This window comes from Rattus norvegicus, chromosome 5 (genome assembly GCF_021556685.1).
Source record: "Rattus norvegicus strain SHRSP/BbbUtx chromosome 5, alternate assembly SHRSP_T2T, whole genome shotgun sequence".
Lineage (NCBI taxonomy): Eukaryota > Metazoa > Chordata > Mammalia > Rodentia > Muridae > Rattus > Rattus norvegicus.
The window spans coordinates 133,257,675-133,284,566 of NC_141538.1; the positions used below are offsets into that span (position 1 = coordinate 133,257,675).

At 35.0% G+C, this 26,892-nt stretch overlaps 1 protein-coding gene across 8 annotated transcripts in view; it reads left to right on the plus strand.

The window, feature by feature from the left end:
• The first annotated feature begins 1,438 nt into the window (after positions 1 to 1,438).
• Positions 1,439 to 26,892, plus strand: part of Skint5l (selection and upkeep of intraepithelial T cells 5 like) — a 238,361-nt gene continuing 212,907 nt past the window's right edge. For 7 of the 8 annotated variants that reach the window (XM_087551531.1, XM_087551532.1, XM_087551533.1 and 4 more), the window contains exons 1-2: positions 1,439 to 1,694; positions 4,436 to 4,516. In XM_087551531.1, the coding sequence (XP_087407657.1) occupies positions 4,441 to 4,516 (76 nt within the window). In that variant the 5' untranslated portion in view covers positions 1,439 to 1,694; positions 4,436 to 4,440. The remainder of the gene's footprint in view (positions 1,695 to 4,435; positions 4,517 to 26,892) is intronic. The other variant, XM_087551538.1, reaches the window with a different exon arrangement.

Below are 26,892 nucleotides of genomic sequence, written 5' to 3' on the forward strand. Positions count from 1 at the left end.
CTACCTATAAGATGTGCAGAGACAAAGAGCAGAAATAGAGAGAATGTTCAACAAATGACTGTCCTAAATTTAGACCTATTGCATGGGAAAGAACCAATCCTAACACTATTATATTTGTAGATACTCTGTTATGCTTGCAGACAAGAGCCTTGCATAACTATCCTCTGAGAGACTATCCCCAGCATCTAATGGAAGCAGATGAGACCAACAGACAACCATTAGATGGAGCTTGGGGAGTCTTGTAGAAGATTTAAAGGGACAGATTGAGGGACCCAGAGAGGAGAGGGACTCTACAGGAAGACTTGACAGAATCAACTAATCCAGATTCCTGCTGAATCCCTGAGAGTAAACCTGAGCTGGACCTATACACCCTGCACGTATATAGCAAATATGCAGCATGCCTATCATGTGGACCCCCAAACAACTAAAGTGGGGGTGTCCGTGAATCTGTTTTCTGCCTGTGGATCATGTCCCCCTAACTGGGGTGCCTTGTTTAGCTTCAGAGTATGTGCCTAGTCCTACAATGAGATGATGTTCCAGGATAGGATAATATCTAGGATGTTCTTCTCAGAGAAAAAGTGAAGGGGGAGTTGGGGAGGAACTGTGTAAATGGGGGACTTGGAGGAGAGAGGGCAGATATTGTGACGTAATGTAAACAAATATATAAATTAATTAGGAAAGATGTTTGTGATCATGGTTTCTTTTCACAGTAATACAAACCCTAATTAATACAACGAATAAGCAAGTGTTTCTTTAGTGTGATGTCAAGTTCTATGGGTATATCCATAAAATTGTATAGCCATATCTTGTGGAAAAATCTATTTCTTGCTACTTGAATAAACTTCACATTGTTTTCTATATCGACATAATAAAAATAATTGAGTGGATATATAGGTATAAATATATGATATATATCACATATGTATTCTAAAGATTAAAATCTCTTATTTCTTCCTGATGATCACATCTGGTTGTTCTTTCCTGTGCATTCTTTCAATCATCCTACTGAAAATTACTGAGAGTTTTTTTATTGACTCCTTTTTTGTGTGTCTTCAAGATGTACCAGGTATTTCCAAATGTATGTACCAAATGCCAGATCATTTGAAGACTTGTTATCTGGGTGTTCCAGTACTCTTTCAGCTTGGGTAACTACTGTGCTCCTTTGCGTAACTGGACTAACTGGTTTTTGATTTTGAGATTATTGCAATTTATCATTAACTGTATGAAACTTCCTTGGAAAAAAATCATCAGGACTTAAGTTTTCTTGTGTGTGTTTCTACAGCTCCCTCACCTTTATATGTATAGTTCTAACATTCAAAATGCATTCAACACAGCTTTTCATTATTCTCCTTTCAGTATATGGCAGGTATGGGTGAGGTTTTGTTTTACTTCTTTTTAGGTGAGACAATCTTGCTAGTACTTCCTAGTACTTGATAGTACAGGCATTGAGGTAAGCAAAGATTTTAGCTGTGGGTTGATATGACTAGACCTGTCCTAAGTTTCAGGCTTGCAGAAACATTTAGCCATGTTTCCAGTGTAGGATATGGGCGTTGATATTTACTTTACCTGATCTCCATTTGACTCTGGAATGAATTGTAGCTTCAGAAAAGTTTTAAAGCATTATCAGAAACACAAGTGACACACTTGCTATTTTTGTAGAGACAACAGAGAGCTGACAAAGTCAACAGGTTCAGGTAAGTAAAGGTATTTAATAAACTTTTAGAATATATTTCTATATTTACATATTTTTGCCTCCTGGGAGGAATACTGTCCCCTTACGAAACAAATTTCAAAGACTTAGACAAAAGTATGTAATGATTAATAGATCTTGGGGATTGAAAAATGGAGAATTAGTACCTTTTGAGGGGATTCCAGGTTTATTTTATGGGTCAGTAGAAATCTGAAAGTGACTCTGTAAAATTAAATCTTAGTGGATACTGAGCTAAGGTTCTGCATTATGCTTTGATCAGGGTAAAGATAATATATGCCTATGACTATTATTTCTCAGCTACATAAAATGACACTCATGTCTGTCCCATGAGTACAACCAGAATATCTTCTCTATTGTATTTATTTGTAATTAACAAAAGAAGACAGGGATAGAATGTGTAAGATGATCCTGTTGAGCTTCTACAATGTGTCTTTAAAAATATGTTTTCTAAAATAGACTAGCGAAAAGAAATAAAAAATATTGCTTCATGTATTTAGTCATTTATAAAAGATTTAAAGGCTGATTTTTTAGAAATGGTTACTTAAATAAGACTGGAATAATGGAATTAGAAGACATGTTAATATGGAAGATGAAAAGTTTTTCAGGGATTCCAACCCTAGACAGTAAACTACAGACAACTAATTATTCATTGCAAAAGGATAAGTAGTCTCTCCTAGAAATGAGTCTTCTTTTTCTTGTCAAATGCGGAGTAGTCAACCTTGAAACCACAAACAAGAAACAAATAACTCAGCAAGATGTGTTTATGTATATTTGTACATATACAAATATACAAAAAAGCACACATATGTATATACACAAATCTATATATTTTGTATTATTGTTGTTACATTAATAATGTTGTGTATTTTAAGATAATAATGTTAGCACACATATATACACATGTATATATGTTTATATATATATATATATAGAGAGAGAGAGAGGTAGATAGATAGATAGATCTGTAAAGATAGATAGATATACCTATATGTGTGCTGTATGTGTATACCAATAATAAAGACAAAGATGCTATTGAGTTAAGAGGGGAAAGTGTGAGAGAAGATGGAGAAAGGAAGGGCAGTGAAAATGTAATATAATTCTATTTCATCTCAAATATGTTTAAATGTATATTTCATCATATAGAGCAAAATGCATCATCACTAGGATCTAGAAAATGGAAAGAGGTGGAGAAGTGAGAGATATTTGTTGTTTTAACATTTTATGAAAGTAAAATTATCGAAGCAAAATAAATGTGATAGGGAAACTCTAGTTTAAAATAGTTTATTGTACCCAGAATGGGTAGGATATGCTTTTAATCCCAGTACTCCACAGGCAAAGGCAGGAGTGTCTCTGTGTATTTTGGTCTGCAGACCAAGTTCCAGGACATCCAGGGTTCTGACACACAGGTAATCCTTCTCTTGAAAAAAAGAGAAGACCAATTTTGCATATGTTTTTAAAAGAACTTGAAGAGATCATCAAAAGTTTTTAACTTGAAGAGTTTATACATTGAAATATAACACTGTAGCATATAAAACACAAACTTATCACATTTCAATTAACATTCAATTAGAATGCTAAAGGAAGTGAAAAGTAGACTTTCTGAATAGGACATTAAATTTTCCTTGGAAATATTTTAACTCAAAGCAACTGTGATCTCCTACACAAGACCTTCACTAGGTCAGATTCCATCATTACCATTGTAGAAGTAGGAGAAACTCACAAGATTCCTCCCACTCTGAGGTTTTATATGAAGGTAATAATTGCCAATAGGGGAAGAGATGGCTTTGAGTGGTACAGCCACGAATGAGCTATTTTCTCTTAAACAAACCTTTACCATATTCCAGCAATATATCCTAATTGAATACTTTGACTTTGATTAGTATTATAAACAATAAAAAAAAGATGTGAAAATATGAGGGAAAGTAGTTGGAAAGAGGAAGGTTAGTGGGCATAGGAGGTATAGATTAGATTTATTTTAATGTTTCATTCAATTTCTCATTTCCTAAAACTCTAATACCTAACCTGTTATGTTTATAATAAAAATACAAATCTGTCACATTTGATTGTTGATTTTGACCAATGGAAAAATTACTAAGTGATAAAAAGCCTTCAAATGTGAATATGACAATTTATTTTTCACCTTAACTTTTTACTAACCATAAGGTCTGAAAAATATATTCTTATTATGAATTCTTCATAAAAATAAAATTCAGTAATTTTGTAAAATTGAGTCTTGGCCTTCTAAAATGCCAATGTAATTACTCTAAAAATTGTAAGGGTAAATCTTTATTACATTTTCTATAATTAAATATAGCTAAATGTGACAGCCACATGCACCACAAGGCCTCTGAGACTGGAATCTGTTTGGCAGTCGCATAAACTTGTCTAGAGAGACAGGCAACCTGATAAACCTTGCAAATCCATAGGAAAACAACAATTATGGGAGAATGCGATCCTCTATTGGGGAAGAAGAATCAAATCACTACATGGAACATTCCTAAAACTAGGATCACCAGATTTAGCAAATAAAAATGCCATGATTATTAAAACCAAATAAAACACCAAAAAGGAAGTAAATGATTGTTTTACAGTTATTTATTGTCAGAAATTGAGGTCTAATGATGGGTAACTTTACTTGGAAACCGGCTGTTGCAGAAAATATAGAGGTATTTAATTTCTGAAAATATGTGATTTCAGTAGTTATTAACTTGTGTCTCATCATAGGTGTAATGGGAGCTAGAGGAGTACCTCTTATAGTACACTGTGTTGCCTTGTATCTCCTCCAGATGGTAGCACTGACTTCAGGTATGGATCTATCAGTCCCTATCTATCTCTTCATGTTTTATTTTTTCTTCCTACTGAGGTCTCTTTATACACAACCTCTGTGAATATATGGATTGTACTTTTCTTATCAAAGACTTAAAAGCTAACATCCATATATAAGATAAAACATAATCTATTTGTCTTTCTGTAACTGGGTTACCTCACTTGAAATGATTTTTTTCTACTGACATAACACAGGCCCATAAGTGCTACCAGGAAACATCAGCAATTAGCTGGTCAGTACCCTTGTTACCACTGTCTCTCATCCTGCTAAATATCCTCTCCTTGAACATCAAAACTATGTGAATTTTTGTATATTTTGCTCCTTGGAAATATTTTCTAATAGGAGATTCTTCCACAAAGTCTATTAAACAAATTAAGATAGCCAGTCAGAGTCACATAACTGAATTGCTGGGATGTGGGGAAGGTTTGGAGGCATGCAGTATAGTATTGTTTAATTGAACTCAGGGCTCAGATTTTAGATGGACTTCAGCCAATTCTGTGTGTGTCAACACAGCATGATGAAGCTATCTCCTGGGAAAAAAGAATGAATTTTTTTCCTAGTTCCATCCATTTAACTGCAAACTTTGTGTTTTCATATTTTTAGTGACTGGGTAATATTTTGATGTAAAGATGTATGTTTTCTTTATTCAGTCATCCATTGAGAAATATGAAGTTTGTTTATATTTTGTGAATATTTTTGACTACATTCTTTACCATGATTAAACAAGTGTCTCTGTACTAGAGTAAAGCATCTTTTGGGTATGTGCTCTGCAGTAGAATAGCTAGATTTTGAGGTAGAGCTATTCTCAGCTTCCTGAGAAAGAACCACAGAGATTTCTTAAATTTGCACTCACACCAGCAATGGATATATGTGCCTCTTACTTCACATCTTTAACAGTATAAACTGTCATTTCTTTTATTGAAAGCTATAGTTGGTGGATGTAGGATGAATTTTATTGGTTTGGATTTTCATTTAACTCATGGCTAAGTATGATGAAGACTTTTAAGTGTTTTTATAGCCATTTTAATTTTCTCTTTGAGAATTCTTTGTTTAGAACTGTACCCTTCCCTTTTAGATTATTTGTTTTCTCCATGTCCAGCTTTTTAAACTTTTATTCATCTTAGATATTAACTCTATCAAATGTGTATCTGATAAAAATCTTTCTACAAATGATAGTATCTGCTCAGGTTTCAGTTTCATAAGGTCCCATTTATTATTTATTGTTCTTAGTACTTGTGCTAATGGTGTCCAGTTCAGAAAGTCTTTTTGTGTGTGAGTAGTTTCAAGACTCTTTCTCACTTTCTCTTCCAGCAGACTATGTATCTGTGTTTATGTTGATGTCCTTGATCTACTTGTAGTTAAGTATTGTGTTAGGTGATAAGTATTGATCAGTGTGCATTCTTCTGCATGTAGGCATCCACATTGAACAGTACCATTTGTTAAAGATGCTGTCTTTTTTCCCACTGTGTATGTATTGTGTTATCATAAAACAGATGTCCATAAATGTATTTACTAACTACGGTCTGAGTCTTCAATTCAATTTTAATGATAAATGTGTCTGGTTTTGCTACTACAGCTCTGTACTGCAATCTAAGTAGGAAAATACTAATGTCTACAACAAGTTCTTTCACTATTCAAGAGCTTCAGACCTACCCTGGATTTTTGTGTTTTCATTTGCAGCTGAACATTATCCTTTCAAGATCTATGTGGAAATGTTTTGTGAATTAGATGGAATATGTAGGTTTCAATTAGTAGTATGACCATTTTTTGCTATGTTAACCCTACTAATCCATGTGCATGGGATATTTTTCTACCTTCTTATATCTTCCTCAGTGTCTTAAAATTTTATCATACAGGTTTTTCACTTGCTTGGTTATATATATATAATTTTTATATATATTTATATATATTTATATATATATAATTATATATATATAATTTTTTTCAATTAAATGTAATATATTCCATTAAATATAATATATATTCCATTAAATATAATGTATATTCCATTAAAAATATTTGAACTTTATTCCTTCCTATTCATATCTTTAGCAGTACAATTTTTGCTTGATTATTATGGACAGTGAGGAATTTCTTTTCTTGTCCAGTATATTTTGTGTTCTGTATACTGACTGTAACTTGATAGACCTCTCATTCGTTAAGTTAAAAACATTATTCTCTGTTTTTTTAAAAAAATATTTTATATGTATTTGACTTGAATTTCTCCTTTCCCTAGTAGTATTATTTGTAGATTAATTTTTTCATAATGTCCAAACTTTCTTAGTTGTTTTCTGCCTGGATGCTATTAGACTCATTTCTTTTACTACATATCAATTTCTTATATCTTGCCTTCAATGCCTGAGATCCATTCTTTTATCTATTCTATTTTGGCAGTGAGTTTTACCTTTGTGTTCCTTGTTCAGTTTCCTAAATTTTCACTTCCATTTTTCCTTCAGTTTAGATGTTTATTGATTATATTTCCTATTATTGATTCTATTTCAGTTTTGTGTCTTGAACTTTTTTCTGAATTTCATTCTACTGTTGGTTTGAGTTTTCACAGATTTCATTGTTAGATTTTTTTAATTTCCTCTTTAAAAATCTTCAAAATATTCACAGTAGCTGTTTTGAATGCCTGTCTTGTGCTTCAGCTCTATTGCATTTACAAAAGCCTGTTTAGTAGGTCATTGGGTTATACTATTCAAAATTATTGATTATTATTTTTTATGGAAATATTTTTAGAATGATTGCTATTCCAGATGCTGATATATGGTTTAGTAAGAGCTGAACATAAGCCTTGGAGATGTGGATTATTCACATGGAGGGAGAGTGAAGGTCTCCTACCTGATTTGCCTGCAGATGCATTTTCAGGGAATGCCTAATGGGAGCTAGTGGATTCTATAACTATTTGTTCTTTAATTTTTATTTATTCTTTGCATCTTTAAATATTAAATGTGTGCTCTGGCACGTTGTACATATTTAAAATAAATTCTGATTACCCTCCCTTATACTCCCTTATCTCCTTCCTACCTTTGTCAATTTATCCTTTTTCCTACAGGTGTCATTACCATGCTTCTGGGTTTTTTTCTTTGATTTTTTTTTTATTTTTCTTGTTTTTGAACCTATTGAGTTTAATCAGGACCACCTGTATGACCACAAGTATGGAAATATCTACTGGAGCCTGGTGAACACAATGGGTACACATCTGAAGATAATAATTCTCTCAACTCAATAAACTTTCAATAACAAATAGTTCAGCCAGGGTTAAGGGGATGGGAAACATGAGACTTTTCTATACTCATGAGCAAGTGTTTACCATTCTTGTACTATATGGGCCCAAATTAGGCAAACTCAGCTGCTGTATACCCAGGATTTAACCCGCAAATAACATTTGACTATTCTTTTGTTTGTCTTCTAGTTTTATAGTCTTACTATACCTGCTTCTATAACATTCCATTTTCTAATCAGATATTGTAGAAAGACTGGTTAATGTACTCCTCTCGGTATAAATTTAGATATTTAGAAATCAGTTTGATAAATCAATTTGCATAAACAACAGTAGTAAGTTACAACATAGGACACATGACCATCCTAAACATAAGTAACTGACCAGATTTACATATCAGGCTTGAAATTCTTCCTACATAATAGGCCATGAATCCAACTGGAGAATAGTCAGTTACTCAGTAACAATCATGCCATTATTATGTCAAGTGGCACATTTGCCTGGTGTGTTCAGGTTGTAATTCAGAGGTGTATTAGACCTCTTATGCATTTTCTCCACCGTGCAGGCAGCTTTGAATCTTCTGTCATTGTAAGAGCTACCTAACAGGAAAGCTAAGATCTATTTTGTTTTGTTTATATGTTGAAAACAATGTTTGGGGTATTTTTAGTAATAGGGTTCTATAATTGTATCTGTTGTGTAACTGATAGAGCTTTTTTAAAAAGTCATTAATATTAAGAATTATGTTTTTGCTTTGTAATAACTTTTCTACTATTTTCTTACAAGATAATATGTTTAAATGATCACTAAATATATTTTGAAGGTATGAAATTCTTTTACATTTATTTTTATTTTATTTTGTGAATTACAAGTGCCATTCACATATTTACAATATACCCTTTGGGATTTTCCCCCCTTTGGTTTTTTTACTTGACTTTTTAGTCATGTAGCAATTTAAAATTTATTCTTTGAAACTTTCATGTAATGCATATAATGCATCTTGATCATGCTCAAATGAAATCCTTGCCTTAGTCTATGCAGATCATACCAATGTATCCCCTTTCATCATTAAATCCTCTTTTTTATGGAATCCAGTTAGTATCATCTGCATGAACTTGGGTGTGAGGCATGCATATCCACTGTAGCATGAGAAACCTGCTAGCTATCACATCTTCAAGAAAAATTACCACTCCTCTCCTAACAGTTATCACTTGGTAATATGTTTCTCAGCTATTGGTGGGGCCTCATGAGTTGCATTATTGACTGGCTTGTTTTTGTGCAGTTCTTCTGTGGGTAATAACAGCTGCTGCAATCCATGAGTTTAACAGCTATGTTGTGTCCAGAATATAGCATATTAGAGCACTCCTCTCAATTTTCAGCTCTTACATCCATTCTATGTGCTTCTACCACTCCACTATATTCCCTAAAACACAAGAACATTGATATAAATTCTTTATTTGAGGCTGATCATGGAACATTCATTTATTCTCAGTACTTTGACCAGTTACAACCTTTTTTTATTAATAAATAAAACAATAAAATAAAACAATAAAGTTACTCTTTTCTTATATATTAAATCCAAAATGAAAATTTCCCTTGCTCCCTTCCTATCAGTATCTTCCTTCCATCTCCCCTTGATTCCAGATCCATCCTTCCTCTGTCTACCCTTAGAAAAGTTCAGGCCTCCCAGTGATATCAACAATTTATAGTAACATAACAATTTATAGTAAGACTAGGCATATGCCATCATATCAAGGCTGGATGAATCTGGGGAAAGAGTTCAAAGAGTAGATAAAAGTCAGACAAGCCCCTGATCTGAAAAGAACTTCACAAGAAAATCAAGCTATACAGCCATAGCATATGCACATGCCTTGGGTCTGACCCCTACAGGTTCCCTAATCTCTTTGAACCCTCATGAGTCCTGCTCAGTTGATTCTGTGGGCTACGTTCTTGAGGTGTCCCTCATCCCTCTGATTTTTCACCTCCTACACTGTACTACTCAAACTCTTCCTAATTTTTGGCTGTTATTCTCTGCATCTGCTCTCATCAGTTGCTGAATGCAGTTTCGCTAGCCTCTGAGATAATGATTATACAGGCTCCATTCTCAGAGCACTTGCAGACAGGACAAACATATTTCAAAGTTCTGTGGTTAGGTTGGTGCCCCAATCTCTCTGATTGAGGCCTTGCCTAGTTATAGAATATAGCCAGTTCAAGTTCTGTGATCCCCATTATTAGGAATCTCTATTAAGGTTACTATTAAAAGAATACAGAGAGTTTGAATTGCATTACTTTTCTATCTGACCCCCAAGTTAAACTCAAATTCTAGAATTTTCTTCTAGTATTTTCTCCCTTTCTCTCTCATCTGATAGCTCATGTTCCCAACTTCACCAAACCCTGCGCACCAGAAAAATATATTCTACTTTCCCTTCCCAGAGAGATCCCCAACTAAAGCTGTCCTTGTTCCCCAGCCGTTATTGGTGTGTGGGTTATAGCCTGATTATCTTTACTATAGAGCTAATACCCACTTATAAGTGAGTATATACTATATTTGTCTTTCTAAGTCTGTGTTACCTCACTATGGATATTCTTTTCTAGTTTTATCAATTTGCCTCTGAATTTTATGATATCATTCCTTAAATAGATGAGTATTACTCCATTGTGTAATTGTACTCCATTATCTTTATTAATTCTTTGGTTTGAGGAACATCTAAGTTATTTCCAGTTTCTAACAAGTATAAATAAATCTGCTATGGATATAATTGAGCAAGTGTCCTTGTGGTAGAATGAAATTCGTTTGGATATATACCAAGTAGTAGCATAGCTGGATCTTAATGAAGAAACTACCATATTGATTTCCATAGCAGCTATAAAAGTTTGTACTTCCAACAGCAGTGGAGGTCTGTTCCCCTTGATCTACATCCATATACACATGAGTTGTCACTAGTGTTTCGAATCTTAGCCATTCTGACAGAAGACAGAATGTAAAAGTCATTTGACTTGCATTTTCCTGCTGGCTAAAAATGTTGATCATTTCTTTAAATATTCCTTAGCCATTTGACATTCTTCTGTTAAAATTCTCTGTTTAGATTTGTAGTCAATTTTTATTGGATTATTTTGTTTGTTGTTGTAATTTTCTGAGCTCTTTATTTATTTTATTTATCAGCCCTCTGTCTAAAATAGAGCTAGTGAAAACCTTCCCATAATGTAGAGTGTTGATCTTAATGCCTGTGCTGTTGATATCCTGTTATGAAGTTTTCTTATATGGGAACATATTCAAGGCTATTCTATTTTATCTTCTATCAAGTTAAGTGCATCTGGATTTAGGTTGAGGCCTTTGATTCACTTGTGCCTGTATTTTGTACAGGGTGATAGATAGGGATCTATTTGCATTTTTCTAAGTACCACAATCTAATTTGAACAACATCTTGGTTAGAGATGAATTCTTTCTTCCATTTTATATTTCAACAAAATTATACAAGAAAACTTCCCTAACCTAAAGAAAGAGATGTCCATAAACATACAAAAAGTCTACAGAACTCCAAATAGATTGGACCAGAAGAGAAATTCCTCCCATCACATAAAAGTTAAAAAAGCAAATGCACAAAAAAAGAAGGAATATTAAAAGCAGTAAGGGAAAAATGTCAAGTGACATATAAAGGCAGACCTATCAGAATTACAACAAACTTCTCACCAGAGACTATGAAAGCCAGAAAATTCTGGACAGATGTCATACAGACCCTAAGAGAACAAAAATGCCAGCCCAAGTTACTGTATAGAGCAAAACATTCAATTAACATAGATGGAGAAACCAAGATATTCCATGAGAAAACCAAATTTACCCAATATCTTTTTACAAATCAAGCCCTACAAAGGTAATAGATGGAAAACTCCAACACAAGGAGAGAACCTCTACTATACAGAAAGCAAGAATATAATTTCCTTGCAATGAAACCAAAAGAGAGGCAAACAAATATAATTCTACCTCTAACAACGAAAATAACAGGAAGGGACAATCACTATTCCTTAGTGTCTCTCGACAACAATGGACTCAATTCCCCCAATAAAAAGGCATAGATTAACAGAATGGATATATAAAGAGGACCCAGCATTTTGCTTCATGTAGGAAACAAAGCTTAGAGACAAAGACAGACACTACCTCAAAGTAAATGGCTGGAAAACAACTTTCCAAGCAAATGGCCTGAAGAAACAAGCTGCAGTTGCCATTCTACTAACAAATAAAATTGACTTTCAACCAAATCTCATTAAAAAATATAAGGAAGGACACTTCACATTCATGAAATGAAAAATCCAACAAGATGAACTCTCAATCCTAAATATCTATGCTTCAAATGCGAGGGCACCTACATACATAAAAGAAACCTTATTAAAGCCCAAAGCACACATTGCACCTCACACTAGAATAGTTGGAGATTCCAACACCCTACTCTCATCAATGGATAGATCTTCGAAACAGAAATTAAACGGGGACATAGAGAAAGTAACAGAAGTTATGAAACAAATGAATTTAACAGAAATTTATAGAACATTCTATCCTAAAACAAAAAATATAACTCCTCAGCACCTTATGGAACATTCTCCAAAATTGACCATATAATCAGTCACAGACTAGGCCTCAACAGATACAGGAAGATAGAAATAATCTCACGTATCCTATAAGATCACCACACACTAAGACTAGGTTTCAATAACAAAATTAGTGACAGAAAGCCCACATAAAAATTTAAGTTGAGTAATGCTCTATTCAATGACAATGTATTCAAGGAAGAAATAAAGAAAGAAATTAAAGACTTCTTAGAATTAATGAAAATGAAGATACAACATTCCCAAACTTATGGGACACAATGAAAGTGGTACTAAGAGGAAAACTCATAGCTTTGAGTGCCTGCAAAAAGAAACAAGAGAGAGCATATATGAGCAGCTTAACCGCACACCTAAAAGCTCTAGAACAAAAAGAAATAAATAAAACCAAGAGGAACAGAAGGCAGGAAATAATCAAACTGAGGGCAGAAATCAACCAAGTAGAAAGAAAAGGACTATACAAAGAATCAACAATACCAAAATCTGGTTCTTTGAGAAAAATCAACAAGATAGAGAAACCCTTAGCCAGATTAACCAGAGGTCACAGAAATTGTATCCAAATTAACAAAATCAGAAAATGAAAAGGGAGACATAACAACAGAATCTGAAGAAATTTTAAAAAAATCATCAGATCCTACTGTAAAAGCCTATATTCAACAAAAGTGAAAAATCTGGAGGAAATGGAAAATTTTCTAGACAATTACCAGATACCAAAGTTAAATCAGGAACAAATAAACCATCTAAACAACAGCATAACTCCTAAAGAAATAGAAGCAGTTATTAAAAGTCTCCCAACCAAAGAGAGCACTGGTACAGGTGGGTTCAGTGCAGATTTCTATCTCATGTTCATGGAAGACCTCATACAAATACTGACCAAACTATGAAGATAAGAATCAAATGATCATTTCATTAGATGCTGAGAAAGCATTTGACAAAATTCAACACCACTTCATGATAAAAGTCCTGGAAAGATCAGGAATTCAAGGGCCATATCTGAACGTAGTAAAATCAATATACAGCAAACCAGTAGCTAACATCAAACTAAGTGGAGAGAAACTTGAAACAATCCCACTAAAATCAGGGACTAGACAAGGCTGCACACTCTCTCCCTACTTGTTCAAGATAGTACAGGAAATCTTAGCCAGAGCAATCAAACAGCAAAAGGAGTTCAAAGGGATACAAATTGGAAGGGAAGAAATCAAAATAACACTACTTGCTTGCAGATGATAAGATAGTGTACTTAAGCAACCCCAATATTCCCACCAGATAAACATCTTCTATGCTCATGGCTTGGCAGGATTAATAAAGATGGCCATTTTGCCAAAAGCAATCTACAGATTCAATGTAATCCCCATCAAAATTCCTACTCAATTCTTTATAGAGATAGAAAAAGCAATTTACAAATTCATTTGTAATGACAAAAAAACCAGAATAGCGAAAAATATACTCAACAATAAAAGAACTTCTGGAGGAACCACCATCCCTGACTTCAAGCAATATTACAGAGCAATAGTCATAAAATCTGTATGGTATTGGTACAGAGACAGCCAGATAGATCTGTGGAATAGAATTGAAGACCCAAAATGAACCCACACACCTATAGCCACTTGATATTTGCAAAGGTGCTAAAAGCATTCATAGGTAGAAAGATAGCATTTTCAACAAATGGTGCTGGTTCAACTGGAGGTCAGCATGTAGAAGAATGCAAATCGATCCACTCTTATCACCATGTACAAAGCTTAAGTGCAAGGGGATCTAGGACCTCCACATGAAACCAGATACACTCAAACTAATAGAAGAAAGAGTTGGGAAGAGTCTTGAACACATGGGCAGTGGGGAAAATTTCCTGAACAAAACACCAATGGCTTGTGCTCTAAGATCATGAATCGACAAATGAAAACCCTTGAGAGGGAATAGTTAGGCAAAGTTTCAAACAGAGGTTGAAGGAACACCAATTGAGAGCCTGCCCCAGGTATGGTCCATATATACACATCCACCAAATTAGATAAGATGGATGAAGCAAAGAAGTGCAGCCTGAAAGGAACCGGATGTAGATCTCTCCTCAGAGACACAGCCAAAATATGGCAAATACATAGGCGAATCCCAGTAGCAAACAACTGAACTGAGAACAGGACACCCGTTGAAGGAATCAGAGAAAGGACCGAAAGAGCTTGAAGGGGCTTGAGACACCATATGAACAACAATGCCAACCAACCAGAGCTTCCAGGGACTAAGCCACTACCCAAAGACTATACATGGAATGACTCTGGGCTCCAACTGCATAGGTAGCAATGAATAGCCTAGTAAGGGCACCCTTGGTCCTGTCAAGACTGAACCCCCAGTGAATGAGATTGTTGGAGGGAGAGCGGTAGTGGGAGGAGGATGGGGAAGGGAACACATATAGAAGAACATATAGAAGAGGAGGGGAAGGGGTTAGGGGGATGTTTGCCTGGAAACTTGGAAAGGTAATAATAATTGAAATGTAAGTAAGAAATACCTAATTTAATAAAGATGGAGAAAAAAACGAATTGACAAATGGGACCTCATAAAAATCCAAAGCTTTTGTAAAGCAAAAGACACTGTCATTAGGACAAATGGCAAAAAAAAGATTGGGAAAGATCTTTACAAATCCTACATCTAAAAGAGGGCTAATATCCAAAATATAAAAAGAACTCAAGAAGTTAGACTACAAAGAGACAAACAACCCTGAAATTCCACTTCACACCAGTCAGAATAGCTAAGATAAAAAACTCAGGTGACAGCAGATCCTGGTGAGGATTTGGAGAAAGAGGAATACTCCTCTATTGTTGGTGGGATTGCAAACTGGTTCAACCACTCTGGAAATCAGTCTGGAGGTTCCTCAGAAAATGGGACATTCCACTACCTGAGGACCCAGCTTTACCTCTCTTTGGCTTATATCCAAAACATGCTCCAACATAACACATGTTCCACTATGTTTACAGCAGCCTTATTTATAATAGACAGAAGCTGGAAAGAGCCCAGATGCTCTTCAACAGAGGAACGGATTGAAAACATGTGGTACATCTACACAATGGATTACTATTCAGCTATCAAAAACAATGACTTTATGAAATTCATAGGCAAATGGATGGAACTAGAGTAACCTGAGTGAGGTTACTGAATTACAGAAAAACACACTTGGTATGCACTCATTGGTAAGTGGATATTAGCCAACAATCTCAAATTACCCAAGATGCAATCCACAGAGCACAGGAAGCTCAAGAAATAGGATGACCAAAATGTGGATTCTACCACTCATTCTTAAAAGGGGGAAAATATCCATAAGAGGGGATATGGAGCAAAGTTTAGAGCAGAGACTAAAGGAATGACAATTCAGAGACATATATATATATATATATATATATATATATATATATATATATCCACCAAAACTAGATAAGACTGATGAAGCTGGAAAATGTATGCTGAAAGGGACCAGATAGAGTTCTCTCCTGAGAGACACATCCATAGCATGTCTAATACAAAGGTCAATGCTAGCAGCAAACCACCAAACTGAGAATAGGACCCCCTTGGAGGGAATTAGAGGAAGTATTAAAAGAGTTGAAGGAGCTTGCAACCCCATAAAAGCAACAATGCCAACCAACCAGAGCTTCCAGGGACTAAAACACTACCAATTGACTATACATGGACTGACCCAGGGCTCCACCTGCATACGTAGCAGAGAATAGCCTTATTGGGGCATCAGGGGAAGGGGAAGCCCTTGGTCCTGCCAAGGTTGGACCCCCAGTTCAGAGGAATATGTGGGGCAGTAAGGAGTATATATAGGGGGAATACACATATTGGGGAAGTGGGGGAAGGCAATGGGGGCTTATGGACAGGAAACTGGGAAGGGGAATAATGTTTGAAATGTAAGTAAAGAAATCTATCTAAAGAAAATTTAAAAAAAGAATGAGACCCCATTCCTGACTTCCTGCAGAAAACAGTCTCCTCTGAGCTATTTGCAGGAAATAGTCTCTTTCTGTTGCCTTCAGATCAAGATGTAGAACTCTTAGTGTAGAACTCTTCCAGCACCATGTCTTTCTGTACACTGATTTGATTTCTATGATGACAATAGTAGTCTAACCTTCTGAAAGTGTAAGCCAAACACAATGAAATATTGTTCAAGAGCTGTATTGGTGATGATGTCTCTTCACAGCAGTAAAACCCTAAGATAAAGATTGGTATCAGGAGTGCACTATTGCTGTGATAGTACAAACCATGTTTTTGTTTGGAGAGATGTGGATTTTGGAAAGCAGTAGAATTCTTTAAGTGGGACTTAATGAGGCATACCAGTGGTATCATGGAAGACTGGTAGTGCAGTGATTGGAATTATCAGGGATTGAATCAAGGAGTTTCTGAGGAGAATAACTTTAGTGTGTGTCCTTTGTACTGCTCTTGTCATATTTTGTAGAAGAATGTGACTGATTTTTGCCCTTGCACAGAGTCTGCCTGAACTTAAAGTAAATTGCATTGACAAATAAATCTCAAAGAAGGCTTACAAAGACTGTCCTGTGGTACACTCTTATGAAGATCATTTAAATCACACATAGTAAGCTTAGGAGAAAAATATAAAATATATGGTTAAAGTATGAAAGGGATATCAGAAAGTAGAATTGAGGTAAATCAGTGATACTAAATGGAATTAAGGGGGTACTAACCATGAACAAGATCACACTCAAAGAAGCTTTTGTTTATGCATTTGCAGTTGAACAGGGGACATTTATATCATGTTAGGCATTGTTATAACCTGAATATTGTTTTCATTTGGACATACAAAGATATGATTGTGTGTCAAATAAAGAACGGATAGATTGTAATTGCTTTTCTCTGTTGTCATACATAAGATGTCTATACATAGGATGAACTGCAATCCATCAGTGATCCATACCTTGAGGCATAGTGGCCATGCTTATAAAATTGATGTAAAATGGAATTTTTTTTAAAAGGCATAGATCCAGGTGTTGGATTGCATACCTTTAACCCCAGGAGTCATAGGGAAGCAGATCACTGAGTTCCAGAACAGTCTGGCACAGAGTAATTTCCAGATAAAGACAAGTTTAGGTGCATGAGTTGTGACATAGTCTTTAAACAGTCTTTATTCCGGGTTTCAAGTAAAAGACATGCTGATCTTTCTGTTCAAATTCAAACTACAGGGCAAATTACACGACTGGCAAGCTTGGGCCATGAAGTAAACAGTTAAAACCAGAAAAAAACTGGGGATGTACTGAAAACAGAGGCCTGATGGCATTTAGGGACAAACAGCTCTACCTGCAGTCTTAGAGAGACCACCAGGCCAGCCAAAATCAAAGACAATCAGATGGCAAAAGGAATGTACAAGTACACAATCAACAAAAGCCAGGGTAATATAGCATCATAAGAACCCAGCTCTCCTACTACAACAATTCCTGGATATCCTAACAGTCTTGAAGAACAAGACAATGTCGCGAAATCTCATCTTATAAAAATGATAGAGGTATTTATAGCAGAAATAAACAAATCCCTTAAAGAAATCTAGGAAAATGCAATCAAAGAGGATGAGGCCTTTCAATATGAAACAAATATAAAGAATTATAGGAAAATACCATCAAACATGTAAAAGAAGTGAAGAAACTGTTCAAGACCTGAAAATGGAAATAGAAACAATAACACACAGACAAGCTTTAAAATAAAAAGCCTAGGAAGGAGAACCATAGCTTTTCTTGATCGCTTTCCTTTGATGGCCTTTAGTAATCTAGATACCTTTAGTCCCATGATGTTCCTGTTTGTAATAGGTATTGGAATGGGCTTCATTTTGATTCAAACAAAAATTTCCTAATTATAATTTTGTTAAATGTATTTTCTGTGGCAGGCTTCTGATGGATATTCTTGGGCTCTATGATTCTGGATCAACAGGTCTGATGGAGGTGGGCTGAGAGGTTGGGGAAGAATAGGGTTCCAATGGGAAGAGTAGGAGGTTCAGGGCAGCTGGAGGTGCCCAAGGGAACTTAGCCATCAGGGAAATGTTTCTTCTATGATTGTGTTAAATATATTTTCTGACTTTTAAGCCTGTATTTCTATCCATCTCTTTTGTTAAATTTTATTTTTCTTGGATATTTTATGTATAAACATTTCAAATGTTATCCCCTTTCTCCCCTCTCCCATACCTCCCCCCTCGCTCTCCTTCTATGAGGATGCTCCCACTCCCACCCACCCACTCTAACCTCAATGCCTTGGCATTACCCTACATTGGAAAACAAGCCTTCACAAGACAAAGGACTTTTCCTCCCACTAATACTAGACAATGTCATCCTCTGCTACATATGTAGCTGGAGTCATGGGTGCCTCTATGTGTATTCATTGGTTGGTGGTCCCTGGGAGCTCTGGTGGGGTCTGGCTGGTTGATATTGTTGTACCTATGGGGATGCAAACCTCTTCAGTTCCTTCAGTCTTTTTTCTAACTCCTCCATTGGGATCCTCTTGTTCAGTTCAATGGTTAGCTGCTACCATCCTCATCTGTATCAGTAGAGCTCTGGTAGAGCCTCTCAGGAAACACCCATATCTCCATCTTTTATTTGCATTATTTTTAGACTTGGTCTCTTCATAGTATCCTAGATTTCCTTATTTTAAGATTTAACATTTCCTTTGACTGATGAATCCATTCCTCTAATTGATTCTTCAACTCCTAAGATCCTTTCTTGCATCATTTGTATACTTTTAGACAAGCTTATTTATTGTTTTTTTAAAGTAAACATAATTTAATAAAAAGAAAATGCTTTTAAAGTAGTAGACAAGTGACTTCTGAAGTAACATGGTGTTGAACTTCAATTTTATTTTCTCTCACCCCTCTGGTTTGTGGTACTTACTAGAGAGTCTGCCCACCTCCCAACCCACGAAGCTGTATATTTCCTTTCATTCTGCTTGCTCTCTGAGATTCTCTACTGCCAACTCCCATAACTGATCCTGTTCACCTTTTTTGTCTCCCCCTTACCACTCTTTCCCAGGTCCCTCTTCCTTCCTCCTTGATTATTTTCTTCCCCCTTCTAAGCAGAATTGAAGCATCCTTACTTGGGCATTCCTGCTTATTAAACTTCTTACATTCTGTGGGTTATAATCTAGTGATTCTGTAGTATTGACTAGTATCCACTTATTAGTTAATACTAACCAAGCATGTTGTTTTGTGTCTGAGTTACCTTACTCAGGATTATCTTTTCTGGTTCCATCCATTTGCCTGCGAAATGCGTGATGTCCTCATTCTTAACAGCTGAATATTATTAATCTAGTAAATGAATGACATTTTCTATATTCATTCTTCATTTGAAGGAGATCAGGTTGTTTTGAGCTTTTGTGTATTACAAATAAGGCTACTATAAACATAGTGGAGCATGTGTTCCTGTGGTATGCTGGGATATCTTTTAGATATTTACTCAAGAGTGGTGTAGCTGGGTCTTCAGAAGATCTATTTCCAATTTTCTGAGAAACTACCAGATTGATTTCTAAAGTGGTTCTACAAGGTTGCAATCCCACTATCAGTGGAGAGGTGCTGCTCTTTCTCCATATCCTTACCAGAATTTTTTAACTTAGTCATTCTGATTGGAATAAGGTAGAATTTCAGGGTGCTTTTTATTTGTATTTCTCTGAAAACGAAGTACTTTGAACATTTTTAAAATGCTTTTCTGCCATTTAAGATTCTTGTTAGGAATTCTCTGTTTAACTCTGTACCCCATTTTAAAATGTGGTTATTTCTTATTATGGATGTAAGCTTTCTGAGTTCTTTATATATTTTGGATAAGAGTGCTCTATCGGGTGAGTGGCTAGTGAAGTATTTTCTCAATCTGTAAGTTGCTGATTTGTCCTATTGTATCTTTTGCCTTGCAAAAGTGCTTTGTTTCATGAGGTCTCAACCATTGGAGTCCTGTTCAGGAACTTTCCCTATGTGTCAATGAGTTCAAGTGTCTTTCACACTTTCTTTTCTACTTGATTCTGTATATCTAGTTTTACATTGAGGTCTTTGTTCCACTTAGACTTGAGATTTGTGGAAGATGATATATTTTCATTCTCCTACATACAGTCTGCCAGCTAGACCAGCACCATTTATTAAAAATGCTTTCTTCTTTTCCATTGTATGTTTTTGGCTTTAATGGCAAAGACCAATTGACCATAAATTTGTGGGTTTGTTTCTGAGTCTTCAATTGTATTACATTGATCTGTCTGTCTCTGCACCAATACAAAGCAGTTTTTATCACTATTTCTCTGTAATATAGAGTGATAGTGATTCCTCTTATTGTTAAGAATTGTTTTTGCTATCCTGGTTTGCTTTGTTGTTTGTTGTTGTTGTTGTGGTTGCTGTTGTTTCATATGAAATTGAGAATTGTTCTTTCCAATTGTTTGAAGTATTGTGTTTTAAGTTTTTTGAGACTTCATTGAATCTGTAGATTGCTACTGGTAAGATAACCATTTTTACTATTTTAAGTCCACCAATCCATGAACAAGGGAGATCTCTCCATTTTCTGAGGTGTTCTTTGATTTCTTTCTTGAGAAACTTGAAGTTCTTGTCATACACATTTTTCAGTTGTTTGGTTAGAGTTATACCAACATATTTTATATTATTTGTGACTATTGTAAAGGGTGTTGTTTCTCTATTTTCTTTATCAACCTGTTTATCATTCGTATAACCAAAGGCTACTTACTCATTAGTTTGACTTAATTTTATATTCAACAACTTTGTTGAGATTTTTTAGCTCTAGAAGTTCTCTGGCATAATTTTTGGGCTTGTTTAAGTAGGCTATATTATCCACAAATAGTTATACCTTGATTTCTTTCTTTCCAATTGTGTCCCTTTGATTTCCTTTATTTGGGAGGTTTTTAATAAATTCTTCTCTTTCTTTAGAGGACATGGGATTGTTTAGATAATTTACCTGCACTTGATTTAAATTTGATACATGGTATCTCTCTAGAAAAATATTCATTTCATCTAGATTTTTCCCTGTTTTGTTAAGTAAATGTTTTTGTCCTAAGATCAGATAATTTTTGAATTTCCTCAGATTCTGTTATTTCTCCCTTTCCATTTCTGACTTTTTTAAAATTTTTATACTGTCTGTGTCCTTTAGATAGTTCTGGTAAGGGTTTATCTATCTTGTTGATTTTTTCAAAGAACCAGGTTTCAGGTTCTTTGATTATTTGTTTCAGTCTCTTCGTTTCTAATTGGTTGATTTTCTCCCTGTGTTTGATTATTTCCTGGCCTTAACTCAACTCCTTTTCAGTGTGTTCACTTTATTTCATTCTAGAGCTTTCAATTGTGCTGTTAAGTTGCTAGTGTAGGATCTTCCCAATTTCTTTACAAGGGTATGTAGTACCGTGAATTTTCCTTTGAGCACTGCTTTAATTGTGTCCCATAAGTTTGGTCATGATGTGTATTCATTTTCATTGAATTCCATAAAGTGTTCAGTTTCCATGGGTATGTTGTGTTTCTCTTGTTTTTGTTGTTATTGAAGTATAGCCTTTTCAGTGGTGATATGATTTGATGCTCAGAATTAGTTCAATCTTCTTGTAGAAGTTGAGGCTTTTCTTGTAACTGATTGTATGGCCAAATTTTGGAGATGCTGAGAAAAGGGTATATTCTTTTGTTATAGGGTGGAATGTTCTGTATATTTGTAAAATTTATTTGGTTTAAAATTTGTTAATTTTACTATGTTTCTGTTTCAATGACTTGTTCAATGATGAGTCTAGAAGTAGTGAAGTCACCCACTACTATTGAATGAGGTTCAATGTGTTTTTTGCTCCAGTAAAATTTATCTTACAAATGTGGGCACCCTTAAATTTGTGGCATAGATGTTCAGAACTTCCTCTTGTTGGGTTTTTTCTTTGATGAATATGAATTGTCCTTCCCCATCTTATTTGGTAACTTTTCGCTAAAAAGCTTTTTATTGGATATTAGAATGATAACCCCACTTTTTTCTTAGGACCATTTGCTTGGAAACCTTATTTTTAAGGCTTTTACTTTGAAATATCCAGTCTGTTAGCTTATGTCTTTTTATGGAGGAATAGAGTCCACTGATGATGAGAGATATTAAAAACAAATCATTGTTAATTCCTGTTATGTTTGTTGTAGGTGGTATCATGTATATATAATTCTCTTCTCTTCGGTTTATTGTGAGATGATTATTTTCCTGTTTGTTTTTTTTTAAATTTTGTGTTGTGGAGGTAGATGTAGATACCCTCCTTATTTTGGGATTTTCCTTCTAGAATAAATGTAGGACTGGATTTGAAGATATATATATTGTTTTAATTTGATTTTGTCATGGAATATTTTGGTTTTTCCATCTATGATAATTGAGAATTTTGCTGGTTACAGTAACCTGGGCTGCTATTTGTGTTCTCTCAGGACTTTTATGATATCCATCCAGCATCTTCTGGATTGTAGAGCTTCTGCTGAGAAGTCTGGGGTAATTCTGATAGGTTTGCATTAATATATTACTTGGCCATTTTCCTTTACAGTTTTTTAATATTCTTTCTTTGTTCTGTGCATTTAGTGTTTTGATTATCATGTGAAGGGAGAATTTTCTTAACTGGTCCAATCTATTTCCTGTTTTATAGAGTTCTTGTACATTTATGGCCATCTCTTTCTTTAAATTAGGGACATTTTACACTACAAATTGGTCGAAGATGTTTTCTGGCACTTTGAGCTGGGAATCTTTACCCTCTTTATTCCTATTATTCTTAGGTCTGATCTTTCATAGCATCCAGGATTTCCTGCAAGTTTTGGTTTAGGGAAGTTTTACACTTTGTATTTTCTTTGACCAATGTGTCAATATCTTCTATTTTATCCTCTAACCCTCAGATTCTCTCTTCTATCTCTCATATCCTGTTGATGATGTTTACAGTTGAACTTCCTGATCTCTTTCCTAAGTTTGTGAACCTTTTTCTATGATTGTTTCTTCAAATGCTGAGATCATTTCTCACATCTTTTGTATCCTGTAGACATGCTTATTTCTTTAGTTCCTGTTTGATTACCTAGATTTTCAATTCCCAGATTTTCTTCAGTTTGTGAAGTTTTTTTTTATTTTTTAATTCTATTTTTATATCAAACAGTTTTCTTTACTCATTTAATTTTTTTGGATTGCTTCTTACTCTTTAATTTTAAATGATTAATTGATTTCCTCCGATATTATTATTTTTTCTTTTTGTGAATTGTACTCTATTCTTTGGTACAAGATTCAGATCCAATAAGAAAATATTTGGTTACCTTTACCCCCCATAAACTGTCATGTCACTAGTACAACCTATAGGTACCTCTTTCTTGATCCTCTGTTGAAACATGGGGAATCTATTGTTGAGTTATTCCACTGAGAATTTTTCTCCCCCGTTGTTCACATAGAAAATTCCATCTCTGTGAAAGCTATCTATCTGAGAGAAAGTTTCCAGGTCAGTTTAAGTTTGATTTTTTTTCCAACAAAAGTGTTTTACATTTCTAACTATAAGGTCTTACCTCCATCTAGCAACAATATAGCAATACAACTTATACAGTTTACTAAACTTAGTGCTGGATAGCTGGTAAATCTGTTAAAGTATCCACTGTTCTCCCAGAGGACTTGGGTTTTATTCCCAACTGGCACATGAGAAATCCAAACCATCTCTGTCTCCACTTTGTGGTGATATGATGCCCTTATCTGGCCTCTAAAGGCACCAGGCAGACACATGCTCTACAAACATAGTTGCAACAAAATGCTCTGCATGTAAGATAAAAAATAATGTATTTTCCAATTTTTTTCAATTTTAGTAAACTTTGCATTTTGGAGCACTTTCCGGTTGTTAAAAATCGATGTACAACATTCATAGAATGCACACGTAACTAAACTTTTCTTTTATCTATCAAAGACTTTCCCATCTTGACTTCATTTGGCACATTTATTACACCTTAAAAACTATGGAAATAATATCACTGATTGAAATTCACACTTTTATGTAGCTAAATGTTTTCAATATATTACAAATAGGTTAGTGTTTATTAACTCAGTGTCATCCTGCTTTATATGCACTCTAGGCTGCTCCTAACATGCAAGAAAAAGACAAGATGAACTCTGTCATTGTAAAAAAAAGCTGAAACTCCTGATCCTTTTCAGAGTTCTCAGACCTTCTGTGGTTGGAAAGCGCTCTCTCTCTCTCTCTCTCTCTCTCTCTCTCTCTCTCTCTCCCTCTCCCTCTCCCTCTCCCTCTCCCTCTCCCTCTCATACACACACACACACACACACACACACACACACACACACAGACATACAGTCAAAGAAACCACTCACATGCACACACACAATCACACAAACCACTCACATGCGTGCACACACAATACAAACATTCTCTCTAACTTTGGGATTTACTTGGTCCTTCTGAATGACAGTCTTCTTTCCTCATCATTCAGAACTATTTTCTAAGCTACTAAAATGCTTCACTTGCAGAAGAATTTTATGAGATAATTTTACCATGCACTTTTATCTTTTCTCTATGATCATTCCCTAAAATCATGATACATATTATGCAGATACCATATATCTACTATTACAGAAACAAACAGAAGAAAACCCTATCATCCTAATACTTTCATAAGTTACATCCATCCATTCTTCTTTCAGTATTCCAAGAGAAAAGATTACAGCTTTTTGTGCTGAATCTATTTCTCTGCTTTGTCTAGAATGCAGCATAGTATTATATAAGACCTGTCCATTTTAAACTGCTTTTTTACTTAAAATGTTTATTTAGGTCTCATCCATGTTAGCCATTTATTTATAAAAAGTTTTTTGAAAACAAAATTTGATACAATATATTTTTATCATATTTTCTCCTTTGATTTCTATGAGGCATTCCTCATGATCCCAACTTTATAATTCCCCCAATCTCTCTCTCTCTCTCTCTCTCTCTCTCTCTCTCTCTCTCTCTCTCTCTCTCTTGTTTTTTCTCTCTCTAGCACACTTGCTGCTCTGGTTCTCTCTTGGTATCATTCTATCTCTCTCTTTTAGTCTCTAGCAAAAGCAAAACACAAGAAACAAAAGCAAAACAACAGAAAAAAGAAACACAAAAGTGAAAATCAAAACAAACAATCAAAGGACAAGTAAGGGAAAAATAATGACATAACAAAGGAAAACAAAACAAAAAAGTACTCCAAAATATGATTGAGTTAATTTTTGGGTGGCTAACTTGTCATGTACTTGAAGTCTGCCCTAGAATGTGCTTAATATACCCAGTGAGATCCCATTAGAGAAAAATTATTTTCCTTTTGCCAGTTAATATCAATTGCAGATAGCTTTGGTTAGGACTGAGACATAATTTCTATGGCTTCCCTCTCTTGGTTTTGTGGTCATACCTGGCTTAAATTTGATAAGGCTTCCTGTGCACTGCCCAGTTTCTGTGAGCTCATTGGTGAATCAGTACAATACATTGTTTCTTGGCAGCCAACTATTTGCTGAAGACATTTCATTTAACACTGAGTTATCCAAATTGAGGAAGGTGTATTGTTTTCTTCCAGCTCTAAGCTCCAAGAAATATACTGAAGTTCAAAGTATATTTACAAACATGGCCATGAACTTTGACTTGTTCTCCAACTATCTCACAACTAAACATCCAAGTTTCCTTAATTTAAGTTCTGCCATTCTGTTTACCTCAGCACTTCTCAAATGGTTCTGCCCTCCTTCTTGCTTCTGGAAAACATCCTCCTGTGCCTTGGTTTATCCACAAATCCTGTCTTCCTTCTGGAACTCACTCCTTCTATTAGCTGCCTCATCTCTAGGCCAATCAGATTCTTTTGGCATGTGACATATCCAAACAGCACATAAGTGATTCTTTCCACAATTCATCCATTTAATCCAATAAAAGGAATTTCGCTTAAAATAATAATCTACATACAATAAATAAAAATTATAAATCAATTATGAAAACTATTAATTAAGTTATGCTTTCACAATATACATTTCAGATAGCTGGGGACTGAACTCAGGGCCTTGCGCTCGCTAGGCAAGCGTTCTACTGCTGAGCTAAATCCCCAACCCCTTTCCTCACCTTTCACCAGAGCCTCCTCAGTCTGTAAGTGTGTATAAAATGCCTATCACATGGGATTCTACCTGTAAAATGTTTATTTTACCTTGTACCAAAGTTCCCAGAAACAATGAGTCTTAAACTCAAAATATATTTACAAAAACCTTGGGCATAAAATTTGCTTGGTTATCCAACTATTTCATAACTAAATATTTCTGTTACTCTAATCTAAATTCTGCCATGCTGCTTACCTTTGCTCTTTTCCCAGGCTTCTGTCCTCTTTCATGTTCCTGGACGAATCCTCCAGTGCCTGACCATATCCTAGAATCTAGAAATATTCTACCAGAATTCACTCCTCCTATTTCCTAACTCAGCTATAGGACAATCAGATACTCTTGACAGGTTAACATACCCATACAGTACAAAAGTGATTCTTTCCACACCAAAGTGTCTCACTCTTCGCATATGTTGTGTGTCTCTCTGTTAATTTCCAACTACTGAAAGAAGAAACTTCTG